The 15,870-nt window shown below is 39.6% G+C and overlaps 2 protein-coding genes across 7 annotated transcripts in view; one reads left to right on the top strand and one right to left on the bottom strand.

Annotated features, from left to right (window-relative positions):
* triob (trio Rho guanine nucleotide exchange factor b) overlaps positions 1 to 15,870 on the bottom strand; it is a 98,159-nt gene that overhangs the window by 42,064 nt on the left and 40,225 nt on the right. For all 6 annotated transcript variants that reach the window (XM_032554959.1, XM_032554968.1, XM_032554941.1 and 3 more), the window contains 11 exons: positions 15,158 to 15,350; positions 13,845 to 13,949; positions 13,244 to 13,708; positions 11,595 to 11,717; positions 5,780 to 5,971; positions 4,874 to 5,005; positions 4,312 to 4,542; positions 3,317 to 3,439; positions 1,986 to 2,177; positions 816 to 985; positions 395 to 569 (listed from right to left, as the gene is read on the bottom strand). In XM_032554959.1, the coding sequence (XP_032410850.1) occupies positions 395 to 569; positions 816 to 985; positions 1,986 to 2,177; positions 3,317 to 3,439; positions 4,312 to 4,542; positions 4,874 to 5,005; positions 5,780 to 5,971; positions 11,595 to 11,717; positions 13,244 to 13,708; positions 13,845 to 13,949; positions 15,158 to 15,350 (2,101 nt within the window). The remainder of the gene's footprint in view (positions 1 to 394; positions 570 to 815; positions 986 to 1,985; positions 2,178 to 3,316; positions 3,440 to 4,311; positions 4,543 to 4,873; positions 5,006 to 5,779; positions 5,972 to 11,594; positions 11,718 to 13,243; positions 13,709 to 13,844; positions 13,950 to 15,157; positions 15,351 to 15,870) is intronic.
* LOC116714434 (uncharacterized) lies at positions 7,207 to 10,187 on the top strand. The gene is made up of 5 exons (XM_032555017.1): positions 7,207 to 8,130; positions 8,227 to 8,307; positions 8,517 to 8,573; positions 8,711 to 8,802; positions 8,899 to 10,187. The coding sequence occupies exons 1-5, from the start codon at positions 7,722 to 7,724 to the stop codon at positions 8,974 to 8,976; spliced, it is 717 nt and encodes a 238-aa protein (XP_032410908.1). The 5' UTR covers positions 7,207 to 7,721; the 3' UTR covers positions 8,977 to 10,187.

Here is a 15,870-nt window from a genome sequence, read left to right as displayed (position 1 = left end):
TGGATAGTAGTAGACCGCTGTTTCAAAAAAAAAAATTAATGAATGAGTAAGTGGATGTGATGCATCAAGTGAAACTAAATGCCTTTCAAAAGTACCAAATGCGAGAGTCGTGTTGTGATTTCAGCCGAGCTTTAACCCAGCAGGGGTCTTATACAGGACTACATCTCCCTTTTATTATGAAATGGCCCATAAGCTCAAAATCCCCTTTGATTTGCTGTTATGCACCTTTACAACATATATATATATTTGTGTGTGGGTGTGTGTGTGTGTGTTACAGAGTACCTACTTTCCCATCAGATCCCACACATGTATGTTTGCTCTTTATCTTATTTATAAACATTTAAAGCAAAAATGATTTGGAAAACATAAACCCTGAAATTTTCCAACAACTCACGTCTATTGCGTCCCTCTCGAAAATGCGGAGCTGCAGGAAGAGTTCCAGTTTGATCTTCCTTTCCTGGAACAGCTCCTCCATCTGACCCTGGGCCTCATCCAGCTGCTGCAGGACACTCTCAATGTGGGCCATAGAGCTGTTGTGAGGGGTCTTGTTGCTTGAGATAGCGGAGTCTCTGCAAACACAATCAACATTGACTGCAGTCGGAAACACTGCGGTTTTCTAGTTTTTGAAACTTGCTTGAAAAACTGTGTCTGCACAACCCACTTGATCATTTTCCATAACAGCGATACACTATGTAACATCCTATTAATTGTGTGGGAACTTTGTTATCCAGGGGTGTGGATAAATTTGGCTCGCCCCACTGAGTGAGAATCACCACGGCTTGCATTCCTCAGTTAAGCTGAGCGTTCTCGCTCACCTGAGCTGCTGTATGAGGTCCTCACCCTCCTTGATAACATTGACTGTCGCCTGCAGGGTGGTCTGCTGCTGCTGGCCGAATCGCTTGATCAAGTCCTGCACTGCTTCCACTGACTCAGCATACACATCATCCAGCAGTTCTTTCTGAAGCTCCTCCAACCATGTCCACAGCTAAAAGTAACAGGCAGAAAAGAAAAAAAAAAGGTTTTAAAAAAATCCAGAAGTACATAGGCAGTTCTTTATCAGCTCAACAACAAGCAGCGGATTCATGAAATGGTGCAACGAGGTTTAAAAAAGGTGTAATTTTAACACCACAAAAGCTTTCTGTTACATCATTTCTAAGGTTTGACGTTGTTTTAGTGCCAGACAAAACACAGAGATGCAGAATCTGCTAACAGCGGCTTAAATAATACTCAGGTTGTGCACATAACCATAAATATTTTTCTGTTATTGTTTCCACTGTAAATAATATGTCATCCATTAGCCACCGACATCGTAGATAAGTGCGCAGGTCAGTCAGTTCAGTTTAAGACCACTCTTACGGTGGTTGTCATTTATTAGTCCTCTACCTAAATATTCAGCGTTTCTGTTTTGACTGACAATATCCAGGTGAGCCATGATGGAAACCAAATCTGCAGCACAAAGAGTTTTCCTTGAGGGATAAGTGAACATACAAACAACAGATGTCTTGCATGTCATCATGCAGAAATAAGAGGAAACACATTTTCTTTGTGTATGCATGTAGTTGGACTATTAGTTATAATTGAAAATGGATAGTTTGTAGGTTCGCCAATGGCAGATTTACCTTGTTGGTCATATTGGAACAAGAAATGTACTCTTTCCTGCTTCTATTAAAGGTATCCGCATCACAGTTTCACTTATTTCTGCCAGGCAGTTTATTAGCAATCAGGACGCCCAGTTATGATCAAGCTTTCGTAGCAGGCAGGTTTCACTAAGAGCAATCAAACCATGCCGCAAAATGTTTCAACTATAGGATGTCTCTCAACATAATTTCACATTTAATTAGCTGGCATTATTCTATTGATCTGCAATTCCGCAAGGAAATAAAAAGTGTCCCTGGGTCGATTGTGCTTTTATACTTTCAGTAAAAATTGAATGCAACACTGCAGTTTAACCTGGTTTCAGGTGAACCAAAAAGGGAATGAGATACCTCTTTGACATGAGTGTGAAATGCAACAGACATGTCCAGCAGGACTTTACGCTGTTCGACACGCCGCACAAAGTCCTGGATGCGATCCTCTAGCTGGTGGGCAGCCTGGTAGATTTCCTCTGGGTCACACTCTCCAGTCTGGGCCAGCTGCTCTGCTGCCTCCAGCAGCTTGTCAGCATTGGTGTAGGTGTTCTGAAATTAAAACATGGAGCACTGAACAAAGCATATCTGTACTACTACATTCTGACAACTTATCCAACCAGTCTTAAAACACAAATCTTCGCAGAAAATGTGTTGCTATCAATTAAAAATATATATGTGAAAAACATTAGGGCAAATATAATATTCAAATAAATTAATCTGAATCTGAATTTCTGAAAAATTCAACTATTAATTTGAGCACATTTGTTCAGGTAGGAGAATAAAAAAAACTAATTAAGAAATAACTGCAAAATCACCCCTGTCACTTAAAAATAAATGTAACTAGCGTTTATTTAAGCATACTTATCTACAAACCTTTAGGACATTACCTGGAACTGAATGAATTGTGTCATGACTTCAGCACTTCAGCTCTGCCTTGACTGGGCTGATTGCTCATTGTCCTCACCTGCACTGAGCTGGTCCCTACTTAAACAGCTGCTCGTCACCAGCTCAGTGAGAGATCGTCTGTTGCCACTGTCACAGCGTTCAAGCCTTGTCGTCTCATGTTCCAAAGAGTTTTCTGGTTTCTGATCCTGCCTGTTTTTGACCACAGATTTTTGCCTAATCCTTCTGCTGTTGAAAGTCCTGTTGCTGAACCCTGCCTGTCTCTGACCCCAATTAACCCTAACCCCTAACCCCATCCCTGACTCCACCAGTGTGACCACACTCTTCTACACCAATTACTTTTGTAATAAAACTTTTGGTGAAACAGCACGCAGCACAAGGAAAACTCTTTGTGCTGCGTTTTGGGTTCTGGCTGATTCTGCTTTTAACATTACAGAATTGTACATTTAGTTCCAGGCTCATAGGATCTGTGGCTCTATGAGCCTGTTTCTAACATTGCATTTCATCAACTCATTAAAATACCAAATTTTAAATAAATATCTGGTGGTCTGTACTAGCAAACTAAATATACACTGCCACCAAAAAATGGTCACACTCTCTAATATTTTGTTGGACCGCCTTTAGCTTTGATTACAGCCCGCATTCGCTGTGGCATTGTTTCAATAAGCTTCTGCAGTGTCACAAGATTTATTTCCATCCAGTGTTGCATTAATCTTTCACCAAGATCTTGTCGAAGAAAAACAAGACCAAGATGGCATCAGTAGAAAACGACTATAGAGACTCACCTGTGCAACCTCTTCAAAGTCTTCATGTCTCTTTTGCAGTGCCCTGGCTCTGTGCAAAGACTTTCCAACACCGGTATGTTTGCTGAGGAAGGCCTCGCCGTGGTTTTCTATCCAGTCCAGCACCTTGAAACACATAAATATCCCAGAAACTTAAAATAGCAGCTTTTATTGATAGAGCAGTACACAATGTCAGTCAGCAGGGGGTGCAAAGAAATCCCAAAAGGCTGTAAATAAATCAACTAAGAACAATTTATAGATTCAATATCCCTGATGTTGCAAAATCCCTTTTCCAATTCGTCCCAATGTTCTTCTCATTCCTATATTTTAATTAAGAACAATTACCAACAGATGCAACGCAGCGTAAAGTGTGAACATTTCCAATGTGGGTGTGATAACTTACAAATCTTCCAACATAATTACCCTAATATCAATCAAACAGACAGACACACCCCATTTGTGGTAATGAAAGGGATTTCAAGGTCTCTGAGAAAATGTTTTCAAGGGACAAACCAAATGCTCTCGACACTTTATGTGACAGTAAATTGCATCACCATGGAAACCACTACCAAGAGAAAAGGGTGATGAAAGAGCGGATAGGAGAGCAGAGAGGCAGAAACACAGACAATAAAGAGGGAAAGCTTGAGAAACCCAAGTGGAAAGGAAAGCGGGGCAGAGAAGGGCAGATGCCTACAGGGTGGAGACGGAGAGACGACACAACAGAGCAAATCGCCAGTTTTGACGGAAGATTCAGGTTATCCATACAGTCCAATAGATGGACTTATGCAAAAGAGCGTTAGAAAAGATAATTATACAGTAACGTTAATACAATATCGCACAGATTAGCTGCTGAATTTCTCTTTTCTAAGGAGCAAAGAGGCAAAGCAGGTGTGTTCGCTGCAGGAAGCCATGGGGCAACACTGAACAGAACCTTCTGCAGCGTCTATCTCAGCAAAGGGTTTTCTTTTTCTCTTGTCACGTTTGCATTCGTCGCTTACTTGCTGCACGTCCTGCTGAAAGACACACAGCTGCAGGCGCTGGTGCAGGCGAACTTTGCGATGCTGCCAGATGTTTTCGAGCTGCCTCTGGTGATGCAGCACCTCGTGGATGATGTCCAGGACGTGGTGCACCGCCTTCGAATAGTTCGCCGACGCCATCAGCGAATCGGCACTTCCCGGAGTCAAAGGTCGCTGCAGCTTGTCCAGTAAGGCCTTGCCATCCTGGCTCACCTGGAAACAAGGAAGTGTGGTTTCACATGCTGGAAAACATCTAAAGAGTTTACATTTTCACAATTTTTATTTATTTATTGTTTTGTTTTGTGGGTTTTACTCTTGCAAAGAGTATTATGATATTTCACATTGTCAGGACCCTCATCATACTACAGTGTTTATCACTGCTTACAGTACTAACTAAGCACAAAGGATCAGTTGAAATAATTTGCATGAACTTCGTGCGTGTGAGAACATCTTTGCATGCAAGAGTTATCTTCATAAAAACCTCAGTGTTTTGCATACGTGTTCTTTGTTTTGTTTTGGTGCATGCTTGTTTCGGTGCACTGACCTCTGAGTATGCAGTGGTGATGTGTTCATACAGCCCCTGGTGATGGTGGATCGTATCTTCTAGATCCTGCAGCTCAGAGGGCAGTTCTCCTTCTCCGCACGCTTTACACCACGGCTCCACCTTGCTCATGTACTGGTTAGGAAATAACCAAGACAAACATATCATAACACACACCACTGCCTCAAATATGTGCTTGGAACACTGCAGCACCTTTTTTGTTGCAAAAAGTTTTTGAGAACAATAAAACTGACTCATGATCACTCAACTGAGTAAGAATAAAATGTTTGTTTTTATTTTCGTTTTATACATCGTCTACCTTCAGTTTAGCCTAGACCTGCAGCAGTTTTTCAAGATCTACACTGCCTTGCAAAGCTTTTCTCACAAAAGTTTCAAGTACACAGCTTTTATTTTGAACATCTGACTGACCTCTGTTCAGTTAATCATCTGAATATAGGAAGAAAAAAATGCAGCTGCAAATCTACCAATAAATGGCCTTCCCTCTGATAGCAGCAAGATGAGAGTCATTGGTGAATTAAAGCCTTAAGCAGCCTAGAGGACACAGTAAACTCATCAAGGAAGGTAGACTGGTCAAACTAAGGCTGAATACATTTGTTAGAAAACATTTTCCCACCATGAAACATTGGAGCGGCTTTGTATACTGCATTAAAGCTTATTATATTAGTCCAAATGAACCCAAACATTAACTATAAGAAAAAGTGGAAACAAAAATGAGGATTAGCTTAAAGTATCTTTGAGTGAATGAAGGATGGAAGTGCTCTGTTGATGCACAGATTTGTTTTGGACATATGACAGAAAAGCATCAAAGTATCGTGCCAACAGCGGGACTGTTCCCATTGTTTTACCTTCTGATATCACAAGATGTGTATTTGAATGGCGTGACTGCACCTGATCGGCTTTCTGGTGGAAGCTGGCAGACATCTCCAGCAGAGTGCTGCGTTCATCCAGCGCTGCTGCAAAAGCTTTCCACTCCTGCTCCAACTGGCCTGAGATCTGCTGGATCTGCTGGGAGGCGTAGTGGCCCGACTCCAGGAGCCGATTTCCAACTGACATGATCCGGTTGATGTTCACGTACACATTCTGCGTTTCAAAATGGGGGCAAAGAAAGAGTTGTAGCTTCAGTGTTAAAACAAACAAAAAAAAAGTAAGTAGGTCAAGCATGTTATTGTTTCTGACCATATAAATTAGCAGGGTTTCAGGTAAAGCACTTACTGCACTCTTGTTACATTTTGAGCACCCTGATGCATGAAGCCACAACTGTGTTTTCCGATAATTAAGCTGATTGTGTTGCTACAGAGCAGCTGAAACGTGCTCGTAAAACGCTGTGGCCACAAGTGTGCTCACAGAGAAGGTAACTTAAACAAAATAGATGAAAATCCTGCAAACACACCCACAAACACCTTCGGGGACATTAAAAAGTCATCCGCTTGGAAAGCGTACCCACGTGTGATTAATAAAAAGGGCCATTTACCTTTTAATCTTTTAGGCTTTTTCTAATGTACCTGCTTCAAGCTGTTTTGTGAAGATAGGCATGGATCAGCAAACGCTAATTAACAACTGTGTTAACAGCCAGTTATTATTCTATTCAATTACTGCTCCTGGAGCCCATTATGGCACCGAGGTCGCTTGTTTTAATTATAACATGTGGGAAAAAAAACCAACAGCTACAACCCAATAAACAGTTCAATCTCAAAAGAGGACGATAGCAGAAAACTGTAGGCTCTTATGTATTTTCAGTGTTGAAAATCCAAAAAGATAGAGTACCTTTTGCATTATTTAAGCTAAGGGTTGCCTATGTTTTATTATATTTTTACCTAGTTTGGTTTCTTGGAAGGCAGTGTCAAGAACTAAAATTTATGAGAATAATCAGAATCTGCACACCCAAAATCAGTTGTAGAAGTCACAGTTCTTTAAAAAAGATATTATGAGACCCTAAGAACATCTACACTAATTCACAAGCACTTACACACTCGGAGAGGGTAAAGAGGGGCAAAGTAGTGGAATGCTCAAACACACAGGGCGTTTATACAAAGTAAATGCATGAGGAGACAGTGAGGATGGGTTTAACAGGAACAGACAAAGATGTTTCGAATCAAACTGATTAGTGGCAAAGGATCAAAGAATAAGTGGTGGAGTAAAAACAGGCAAAAATACACAAAGTGCGGAGGATAATGCCAAATTTAACAAAAGCGAGAAAAAAAAGGAAAAGGGATGGATTTCTAAATTGAACTCAGAACAACTGTGGGGATACAAAAAACAAACAAAAAAAACTCCTGATGCTAACACATGTAACAGCAAGAATGGAATATATATGGGTCTAATAAAAGTAATATAGTAAACAAACAAAACACAATTTTTATTTCTTGATATTTAGATGCTGTGTTTCAGTTTCAAGAGCAGTTTTTGTTCTCTCCTTCGTGAGAAAAGACAATGCTGGAAAACAATGAAAGCCACAGTTGTGTATATGGGATAGTATTGTTTAACATGTTTTTAAGCAAATCCATGACCCAAAGGTCTTTACTGGAATAATACTAATCTCTACAACACATCTCCTTGTATACAAACTACAGGCAAATAACCAGGCTGCAGGTCCAACGTTTCCTATGTTTCTTTACGTAAACATTTCCGGGCAGAAAAAAAATATACTCGTTTGCAGCTTGTGTGACCTTGATTACAGATAAACTTTTCAATTCTTTGATTAGTTGTCAATGCTCTTAAGCAGAACACTGCAGAATTGTACATTAATCAAAAATCGTCTTTTTCTGACTTTAACGCCAGAGACTAAACGGTTCGTGTTAGAGGCAGGTGGGATCTCTTTGATTTTTTATGAATGCAGATGAAAATCTCTCCCGCCCACCAGGTTATTTGCATCCACAGACACCTGTATTTTAGGCCTGCAGAACATGAGCTGACTCACAGACAGCCCCGCAGTTCAACAATGGAGGGCCCTCAACCAGGCGAGAGTCCAGACAATGAATACATGGCGATGGATTCTGACCCGTGGGAAGACCAAGATGACACTTATGAAAACGGAGACACTCTTGACATTGGTATAAGACAAAGAGAGGTTGTGCCAGTGCCAGGAGGAGCCACTCAGCTGACTAACAGGGCCTCCCGGCAAACTAATGACACTCCCAACCGTCCACAGATCAACAGTCTGCCTCTCCCTAGCAGGTACATGACTTTAAGATGGCCTCTACCGAATGGAAACATAGCATCGGCGAAAACAGAGCAATTAGGTAATGTGCTTCAATTTTAAAGCAGTGCACAGTTAAAGCAAATACTCCAGGGAAAAACCCAGCAGTAGTGTTTGTAACGTGTTCTCTGATAACTAGCCTTCTTGCAGAGAACCATGGTGGGGCTGGTCTTGCTGTGCCTACTGTTGCTTGTAGTAGTGCTTGGTCTGAGCTTTGCTTGTAAGTACATTTTAAATATTAAAAAAATGGCAGAAATTTCTTGAGACTGATCAAATTGTGTACATTTTGAAGTCTGTGCTGCGCATTACAGCATTGGACAAGATTTAGCTCACTTTGCATAACTTTGATTTACAAAGAGATATTTTTGGCATTTTGTTCGGATCGGTCAGAAACGAAGTGCAATTATTTGGCATTTCTTTAATGAACAGGTGACATACTCACAAGACTCCACAAACGGTCACTAGAGAAACAGCTTGAAGGAATCGGTAAGAGATAGTAAAACGTAAAACATCTTTGTACCAAAAAAGTATGAAAATTTTTGTAAACAGTAAAATACTAATTTAAAAATAGTTTTTTTTTCCCTTAAAGATGACATTTTCTTAAACTGTCTCTCTTTTAAAAGGCTTGCGGTGTGGACCAAGATACTACATTTCTAATGATGAGAACCGAACCTTTGATTCAGAGCTGTATGTCTTAAACTGTGAAATGTTTAAGGTAAGGCGTTTTCCGATTCCAGTGTCTAAGTGAGCACATACAGTTTACATGTAGTGGGATAGTCTGAACTGCATTTTTTTTCTTGTGTCTTTACAGAGTTACATGAGTCGAGAATCGTTCGTTCTTCACTTGCAAAACGGCTCATGTAATAACTCATGGAAGTGCGAGTGTTGATTTATGGCCGATGGAGAACAGGATTCCACCCCTCTCTGTATATGCTTTGTATTCAAAATAACACTGATCAATATCATATAGCTACGACATTCTCTACATGATAAAATATATTGACATTTTGTAATTTAAGAAGAATAGATTATGTTTATTGTGTTGTTCATTTTAATATTGTATTTTTATACTTGTGTAAACACACACATGTTGTCATGTGTTGTCTTGAGTTAAAAAAAAACACGTTTCCAATGCTATTTCCTATGCACAAAAGTGTGAAACATAAACTAACTAATTACAGTTATCTAATCAAAATGTTATCAAAACAAAAATGACCACTTTTCCTTCTCATTAAACTGAATGTAAGGCATTTTAACTTTTAAGCTTTTTATAAAGTAACACAAGAAACAGGTTAGTTGGATTAACTCTACAGGTTTAAGTTGAAGTCACCCTGGTAACCGAAATGCTAACCATAGCTTACCAAATGAAACATTAAAACAAAATTAACTTAACAAAAACTAATTAGGGGTGCTTTCTTAGTTTTCAAAACCTGACTCTCCATGTTTATTACAATTGAAAATATTTTCATAAATACAAACTTGTATATATTTTTTTAATATAACTAAATGGCATAGCTCAGCAGAAGGTTGGGCTGCCTGTTAGAGAAAACAGAAAAAATCTGGTCACCCCATCACTCTGACTTTCTGAACATAAAAGGTATGATGGAAAAATTTGTGTTTTTGAATCTGTAACTATTTATCTCTCAGTATACCTTGTTATACTGAGGTATACCGTGAAAAAAGATAGGAGATTGAGAAACATATGATCATAGAGCTAAGCAATATAGAGATATTTGTTGTTTTGTAAAATAAAAACAAAACAAGTCTTGTATTTATTCCTGTCCGATGCTTTGTGAGCTGAATATAAAGTACCGTATATAGAACAAAATGTTGTGTTTTACTCTTTTATTTAAAAAAATATAGCAATCCTGATTATATTTAAAAACAAGGTTACAAAAGTACAATTAAATCACAATTATACATCACTAAGACAAAGATAGAAACTAAACAAATCTGAATCTTCCCTTCCTGAGTCACAACTGAGAGACGTATTGAATTTCTTGCTGATATTAGAGAATTGTATCTAGATTTATCCAACTTTTTGAATGTCAATCTTATAAATGTATTCTGATATCAAAATAAAAATAAGTACACCCACAATATTTGCATAAGTCGCCTTATTAAAGGTGAAAAGTGTTAATGACTAGAGATGTACTGTAGAAGACTTGTAATTCACCAGCTGTACTTGCAAAGAACATCCCATAGGGGGCATAACAGCAACATCACTACATTAATTGTTTAAAGCTGGAGACATTGCACCTAAATGATATAACACAGGCCTCTTTAGCATTTAGTCTTCACTTAATAGTTACATCCTCCCAAGTGATAACTGATTAAACACTATAATCCTTATTGATAAAAAATGATATCTTTTTAATACCAGTTTTACTATGCTTTAAAAAGTGTCAAACTACCAAATAAATGTGTCATATTTGATCTTTTTTCTACTGTAAAAATCTCCACATAGCAGAAAATCCTAACAAAAATAACAGTATTTATGTTGCCTTTGTACATGCACACTTATAATCACAGTTTGACACTGTGTATTTCCATTCTGCCGTGCAAGCAACAGGAAGAGGAAGCAGAGCTTCCTGTGAAAGAATGGGTGGAGGTGGCAGTGGTCACTCAGAGCTAACCTGACTGTGCGGATATGCGTGTGGGCAGAGTGTGGTCATATTCTCAAGAACACAGAATTTCCATCGATGTATTCTCAAGGGTTTGTGGTTGGTTTTAGCTTGAGTTACCCGTGGGTGGTGACTAGCCTCGCGTTGTCCCTGACAGCAGCTTGTTACATCAGTAAAGCCATGAGAGACTTTAAGGCCTCCAAAGGTGTGTGTTTACTTCTCCCTTGACTATAATTTTATTTATTGTAGAAAGGTGGCTGCAGTTTGAATCAGAGGTAATGGTGTGTTAATCCCTTTGCCTAGAGCAAACCAGCGCCTGATTCAGGCTTGGTTTATTGCTTATTTACAAAATAAATCCATTAAAAGTTCATTAATGAAAGGGTATTGGACACAATAAAACTGTAATAACAAAACACAGATAAGAAGCGGTGCACTTTTTGTGGCAGAACATGATACTATAAGAATGCTGATGACACAATCCAATGTCCTCAGCTATATTTCTTAGTTGTCAGACCGGCTAATAAATATAGCAGATCAAGTGGGAAGAGATGTAAGACTGCAGCGCTAAACTGTGGGAGAGGCACAGAGGTCATAAAGTGGGTCAATACTGGGACCGGCTCCATGACGGGCAATGACAATGCAAAGGCTTGGCTTTGTTCAAAAGAGTCGTATGAGAAACAGAAACAGGACAGAAGAATTGCAGAATACTTTGTAACACACTGCTTCAAAAAAGGGTGAAGCATTGTGTGATGGTGGCACACAGATGAGAGGTCTTTCCGCCATTATTTTAGTCATCCATTGGTAGTAATGATATATGTATGTGAGCACAGAAAAAACAGCAAAAAAAAACACACAAAAAAGAACAAAACAGGTTGACTCTTACCATGCAGTTCATAGCAAAGTGGTTGTGCTGTGTCTGCAGCTCCACAGCATGCTGGTGGTTCCCTCCAATCTCAGTGTAGCTGGTCAGAAAAAGCCCCTTGTTGTGCATGATCCAATCAAACATCTACAGATATAAATGGTGGAGAAGAGAAAGAAAAGTGTTCTTTACAAGATTTATTTCCAATATGCTGATTAACGACAACAGTGAGAACAAGAGGAGCCTGCATTTACTCAAAACCTTTCATCCATCAACTAAGAACTAATTTCTACAGACAAATGTCATCTCTAAGTTCAGTTGTGATACAGTCAATAGAAGAAACACACTAGCTGAGTTTGATTCCTACTAAGTTCTTCATAGTTCACCAGAGTGTGAACAGAAGTTGTATACTTGTGATTTATGCAGGATTGTGACACATTAGACATCTTTCATTAGGTATGTGACTGTCATATGCAGAGAAATGTGTTGGTACTACTTCTAATTAACCAAAAAAGTGCAACTACATTAGAAATAGTTGAAATTGACAAATGTTTAATGACACCCTCCATTATTTTCTGCATGTTTAATAAATCAGACCTTGCTTCTGAGTATTAGTTGATCTGGATATTTTACATAGTTTACTAAATGAAAATGGAACCTTACAGAGCACACTTGTCAAGCCTTCTTGGTTTGGATATGAAGCATATTATAGAGGATTAAGATCTGGAACCCTGGAAGACCATCTGACAATAGTGCAATGTTCTTCCTTTCTCTCAGATGGTCTTAAATGCTTTCTGTTTGTTTTGAGTGATTGTCCTAGTGGTGGACGACCCATGACCTGAAACTGAGCTTTCTAACTCTGACCAGATTGTTTCTCTCCAGAATGACCTGGTAGCTTGGAAATTGAATTATGCCCTGCCGCGACCCAAAACAGAACCAAGCCCCTTCCCTAATTCAGTCACATTGGTTATATATGTATTTTTTTCTTATTCAAAAGTTTTTCTTTATTTTATAAACAGACAACTTATGGGATGCATTGGTTTTATTGCATCAGTCCAAGCCACGTTCTCCCAGAATCTTTGGAATTTGGCAATATGATTTCTGGAGACAAAACTTGTGTTTCTCTGTCACTGGTGGAGTCCTACTCAGTCTGTCTCCATGAACCCCATTATGGTTAATAAGTAAAGAGATGGTGCAATCAGGAAGTGACAAACATTCAATGATTTTCTTTACTCCTTTTTTTTTACTATTTCAACAAATTGACTCATCAACATGTGGTTGTATTTCCTCTTGTATCCAAGTACCGTGAGGTTGCTCATAGTCCCATGAATAAAACTTCAAAATTGTAATGTCAGCTTTGGTCACAGGATTATAAAGTTGCTTGAGAGGTTGTGTTGTTACCTTGAGCTACAATGCTATTGATAGTCTTCTTTCTGAGCCTTGCTTTATCTGGTCGATGTTCAGAAGGATACCAAAGTACCATGATTGAACTAAATAGTTTTTAAGGAGAAATGAAGCTTTGATATATGTGTGTCCATATCTACATGGGGATATTGTGCGTAAAGCAGGTCAGACATCCATGGATTAACTAGATCATGTGTTTCTATCTTCACCTAGCATGCAGGAACTGTGAAACACTCCAACACGGACAAATTAAAGAAGAGTGCTCTGACCTTCTCAGCGTCCTGCTCAAAGAGCCGCAGCTGGAAACACTGGTCCAGTTTCAGCTTCCTCATGTGCCACAGCTGCTGCAGATTCTGCCGCGTTCCGTGGAGCTTATCCAACAACGCCGTCACTTTAGCAACCAGATTGTGTGCGTCTGCGTGAAGACCATGATGGTGGTCGTTGGAGTCTCCGCTGGCTCCAACACCGCGGTTACTGTAGCCCCCTTCACTGCCACCCCCAACCCCTGCAGTCTGTAGCTGTAGCCTCTGGAGCAGTCTTCGGCCCTGCGTATCAAGCTCCTCTATCGACGCCTTTGTAGCCCTCTTCTTCAGCGCAGCGTGATCCTCCATGAGCCGCCGAGCCCCCTCCAGGTCCCGTGGGAGGTCGCGCTGGGACAAGGTTTCCTGAAGCTCTTCGAGGCGTGCCAGCGCTCGAGCTGCATCACTGGCAAAAGTCTCGAAGGAGAGGCGCACCTGGAATGAAAGGGTCTAAGCTGGAAATTCCATTGTACCACAGTAGGTCTTAGCTAATTATAAAAAGTTTCAACCAATTATTAAATTAGCTCCACCACAAAACTGAAATGAAATAGAAAAGGGAAAACATCAAAACCTCAATCCAGTCATCATGGTTGTACTCTAAGCTGCCGTCAAAGTCAGCCGTGAGCTGGGAAGGGTCAACAATCTTGGTCAAACCCTCCAAGGACACCATCACTGTCTGTAGAGGGTTAGCAAGATAGAATAAAAAAAATGCATTAAATAGATTATGAATAAATCAAGGAAAATAAAGAAAACAGTTAAAATAAAATAAAATCTAAAAAAAAAAGCACTGGAATTCAATTTTGTTTCTGCTCTGAACTTTTCAAAACATCACCCCTACATTAAATATAATAGAATTTCAGGAAAAATATGCAATTCTTCAGCTAAATATCTGGATTGTTTAAAAAAGGTATGCTGAAAAAAAAAATCATGTTATCATTAATAAAAGTGAAACACAAGAATATAAACTAACAGGAAGCAAAAGCAGAAGGTGCTGGGTTTAATGAAGGAAGGTAGACATAATAAAAACACCTTTTAAATTGACAGATTTAAAACTGGAGCTGAGGTCGGCTTTTGTTTTGAATGTAAACAGCCACATCTATGAGAATATTCACATTAATTATACTGTTACGAGAAAGGCAGATATCTGAACCTTTTCACGGAAGTGCTTGAACAATAACAAATAATAAAATGTGGGAAGATATTTTCCTCTGTGTGAGTGCTTCTATAATTAATAGCAGTTTGTTTTATCTGCCAGTAAACTAGAGGGCAGCTGGGATTTGCAGAGAAAACATCTTCCACTTCAGTAACGATCAGCAGCAGTTGTGAAAACTTAACAGGATTACATGTTGAGTCCATCTTGATTATCTCCCTCTGGTCCTGAACTTTGCTGCCAATCTGAGAGAATTAAACCGACAGCGTCCTGTTTGGGTGTGGAGTACCACTGACAGTATGTTGCAGGAAAAACTAAAATGGACCGCTCTGGAAGTATATAAGTGAAGTTAGGATGAAATCCTTTGAATGTCCTATTTATCCCGGTTCTGTGGTAACTGGGTCAGAACTAAATATACCAGCTACCCATGGCCACATGGGACAGAACACTGCCGCTGTCACAGTGCAGCAGTCCAATCTGAGCCAATCGAAGGGGGGGGGGGGGGGCTGATACTTTTCAAATTGCATTTTTGTTTTAAAATCAAATAACTTATTGGAAAAAAAACGCCGTAGATGATAACTGCAACTATATTTGGAAAGAAATAATCAGAGAAATCCTACAAATGATGTGTCCATAAAAGACAGCAATAAGTAATAAACTAGTTTGCAAAATTACTGCTATGATTATTAGTGAAAAAGGATTGGTTTTGCTCTAAATAATAATGCATCACTCACCTCAAATTCAAACTTGGAGCTGCCAAAGTTGGTCCTCTGCTTCTGCCAGAAGTTGTCTGGCTTGATGATGAGGGCAACGTGGATGCAAGACGGGAAAGATTCCTGCAGGATCTTCAGCAGCGGTTTGATGCTGTCCCACTTGGAGCCACGCATGTCCACAATGACGGTGAAGCCATGTCGGGCCACCTCCTCACTGAAGAACAGATTGCAAAATAAAGAGGCAAATTGTCTTCTAAATTACTGAAATAAGACATATTAGGGAGAAAATATGGGAGAAAAAGAGTCAAAAGAGTGCAAATATTATCCCAACAAAATATCTTTTGTAAAAGATTTGTTGTAGCTGCAAACATGTAAGTTAAGTGGTCCTGTCCTCCACCGCATCTGGAGTAGAAGAAGAAGAAAAAAAAAGGCAGTTAAAAACATTCGAGGGTTGAAATTTCCACTGCTACTCACCGGGAGTCATGCAGCTGAACAAGCCCATAAAAGGTTATTTCTTAGCATTAAAGGCTATGCTCTAAATGTGTCTAGCTGTAACAGAGACAGACGCAGGCCCTCCTGCTCTATCTCACTCTGACCTCACTCTGAAAACAGAGCATCGGCCAAATGGGGAGAGAAAACAGAGCGGAGAGAAAGGAGAGAGGAGAGAAAGAGAGAGAGAGAGAGAAAGAGCTGACAGAGAAGAAGAAGAAGAAAAACGGTGGCAGAGTTAGAGT

Source organism: Xiphophorus hellerii, chromosome 3 (genome assembly GCF_003331165.1).
Source record: "Xiphophorus hellerii strain 12219 chromosome 3, Xiphophorus_hellerii-4.1, whole genome shotgun sequence".
Taxonomy (NCBI): Eukaryota; Metazoa; Chordata; class Actinopteri; order Cyprinodontiformes; family Poeciliidae; genus Xiphophorus; species Xiphophorus hellerii.
The sequence above is the reverse complement of the archived record's forward strand: the minus strand, read 5'-3'. Positions and strand labels throughout refer to the sequence as shown.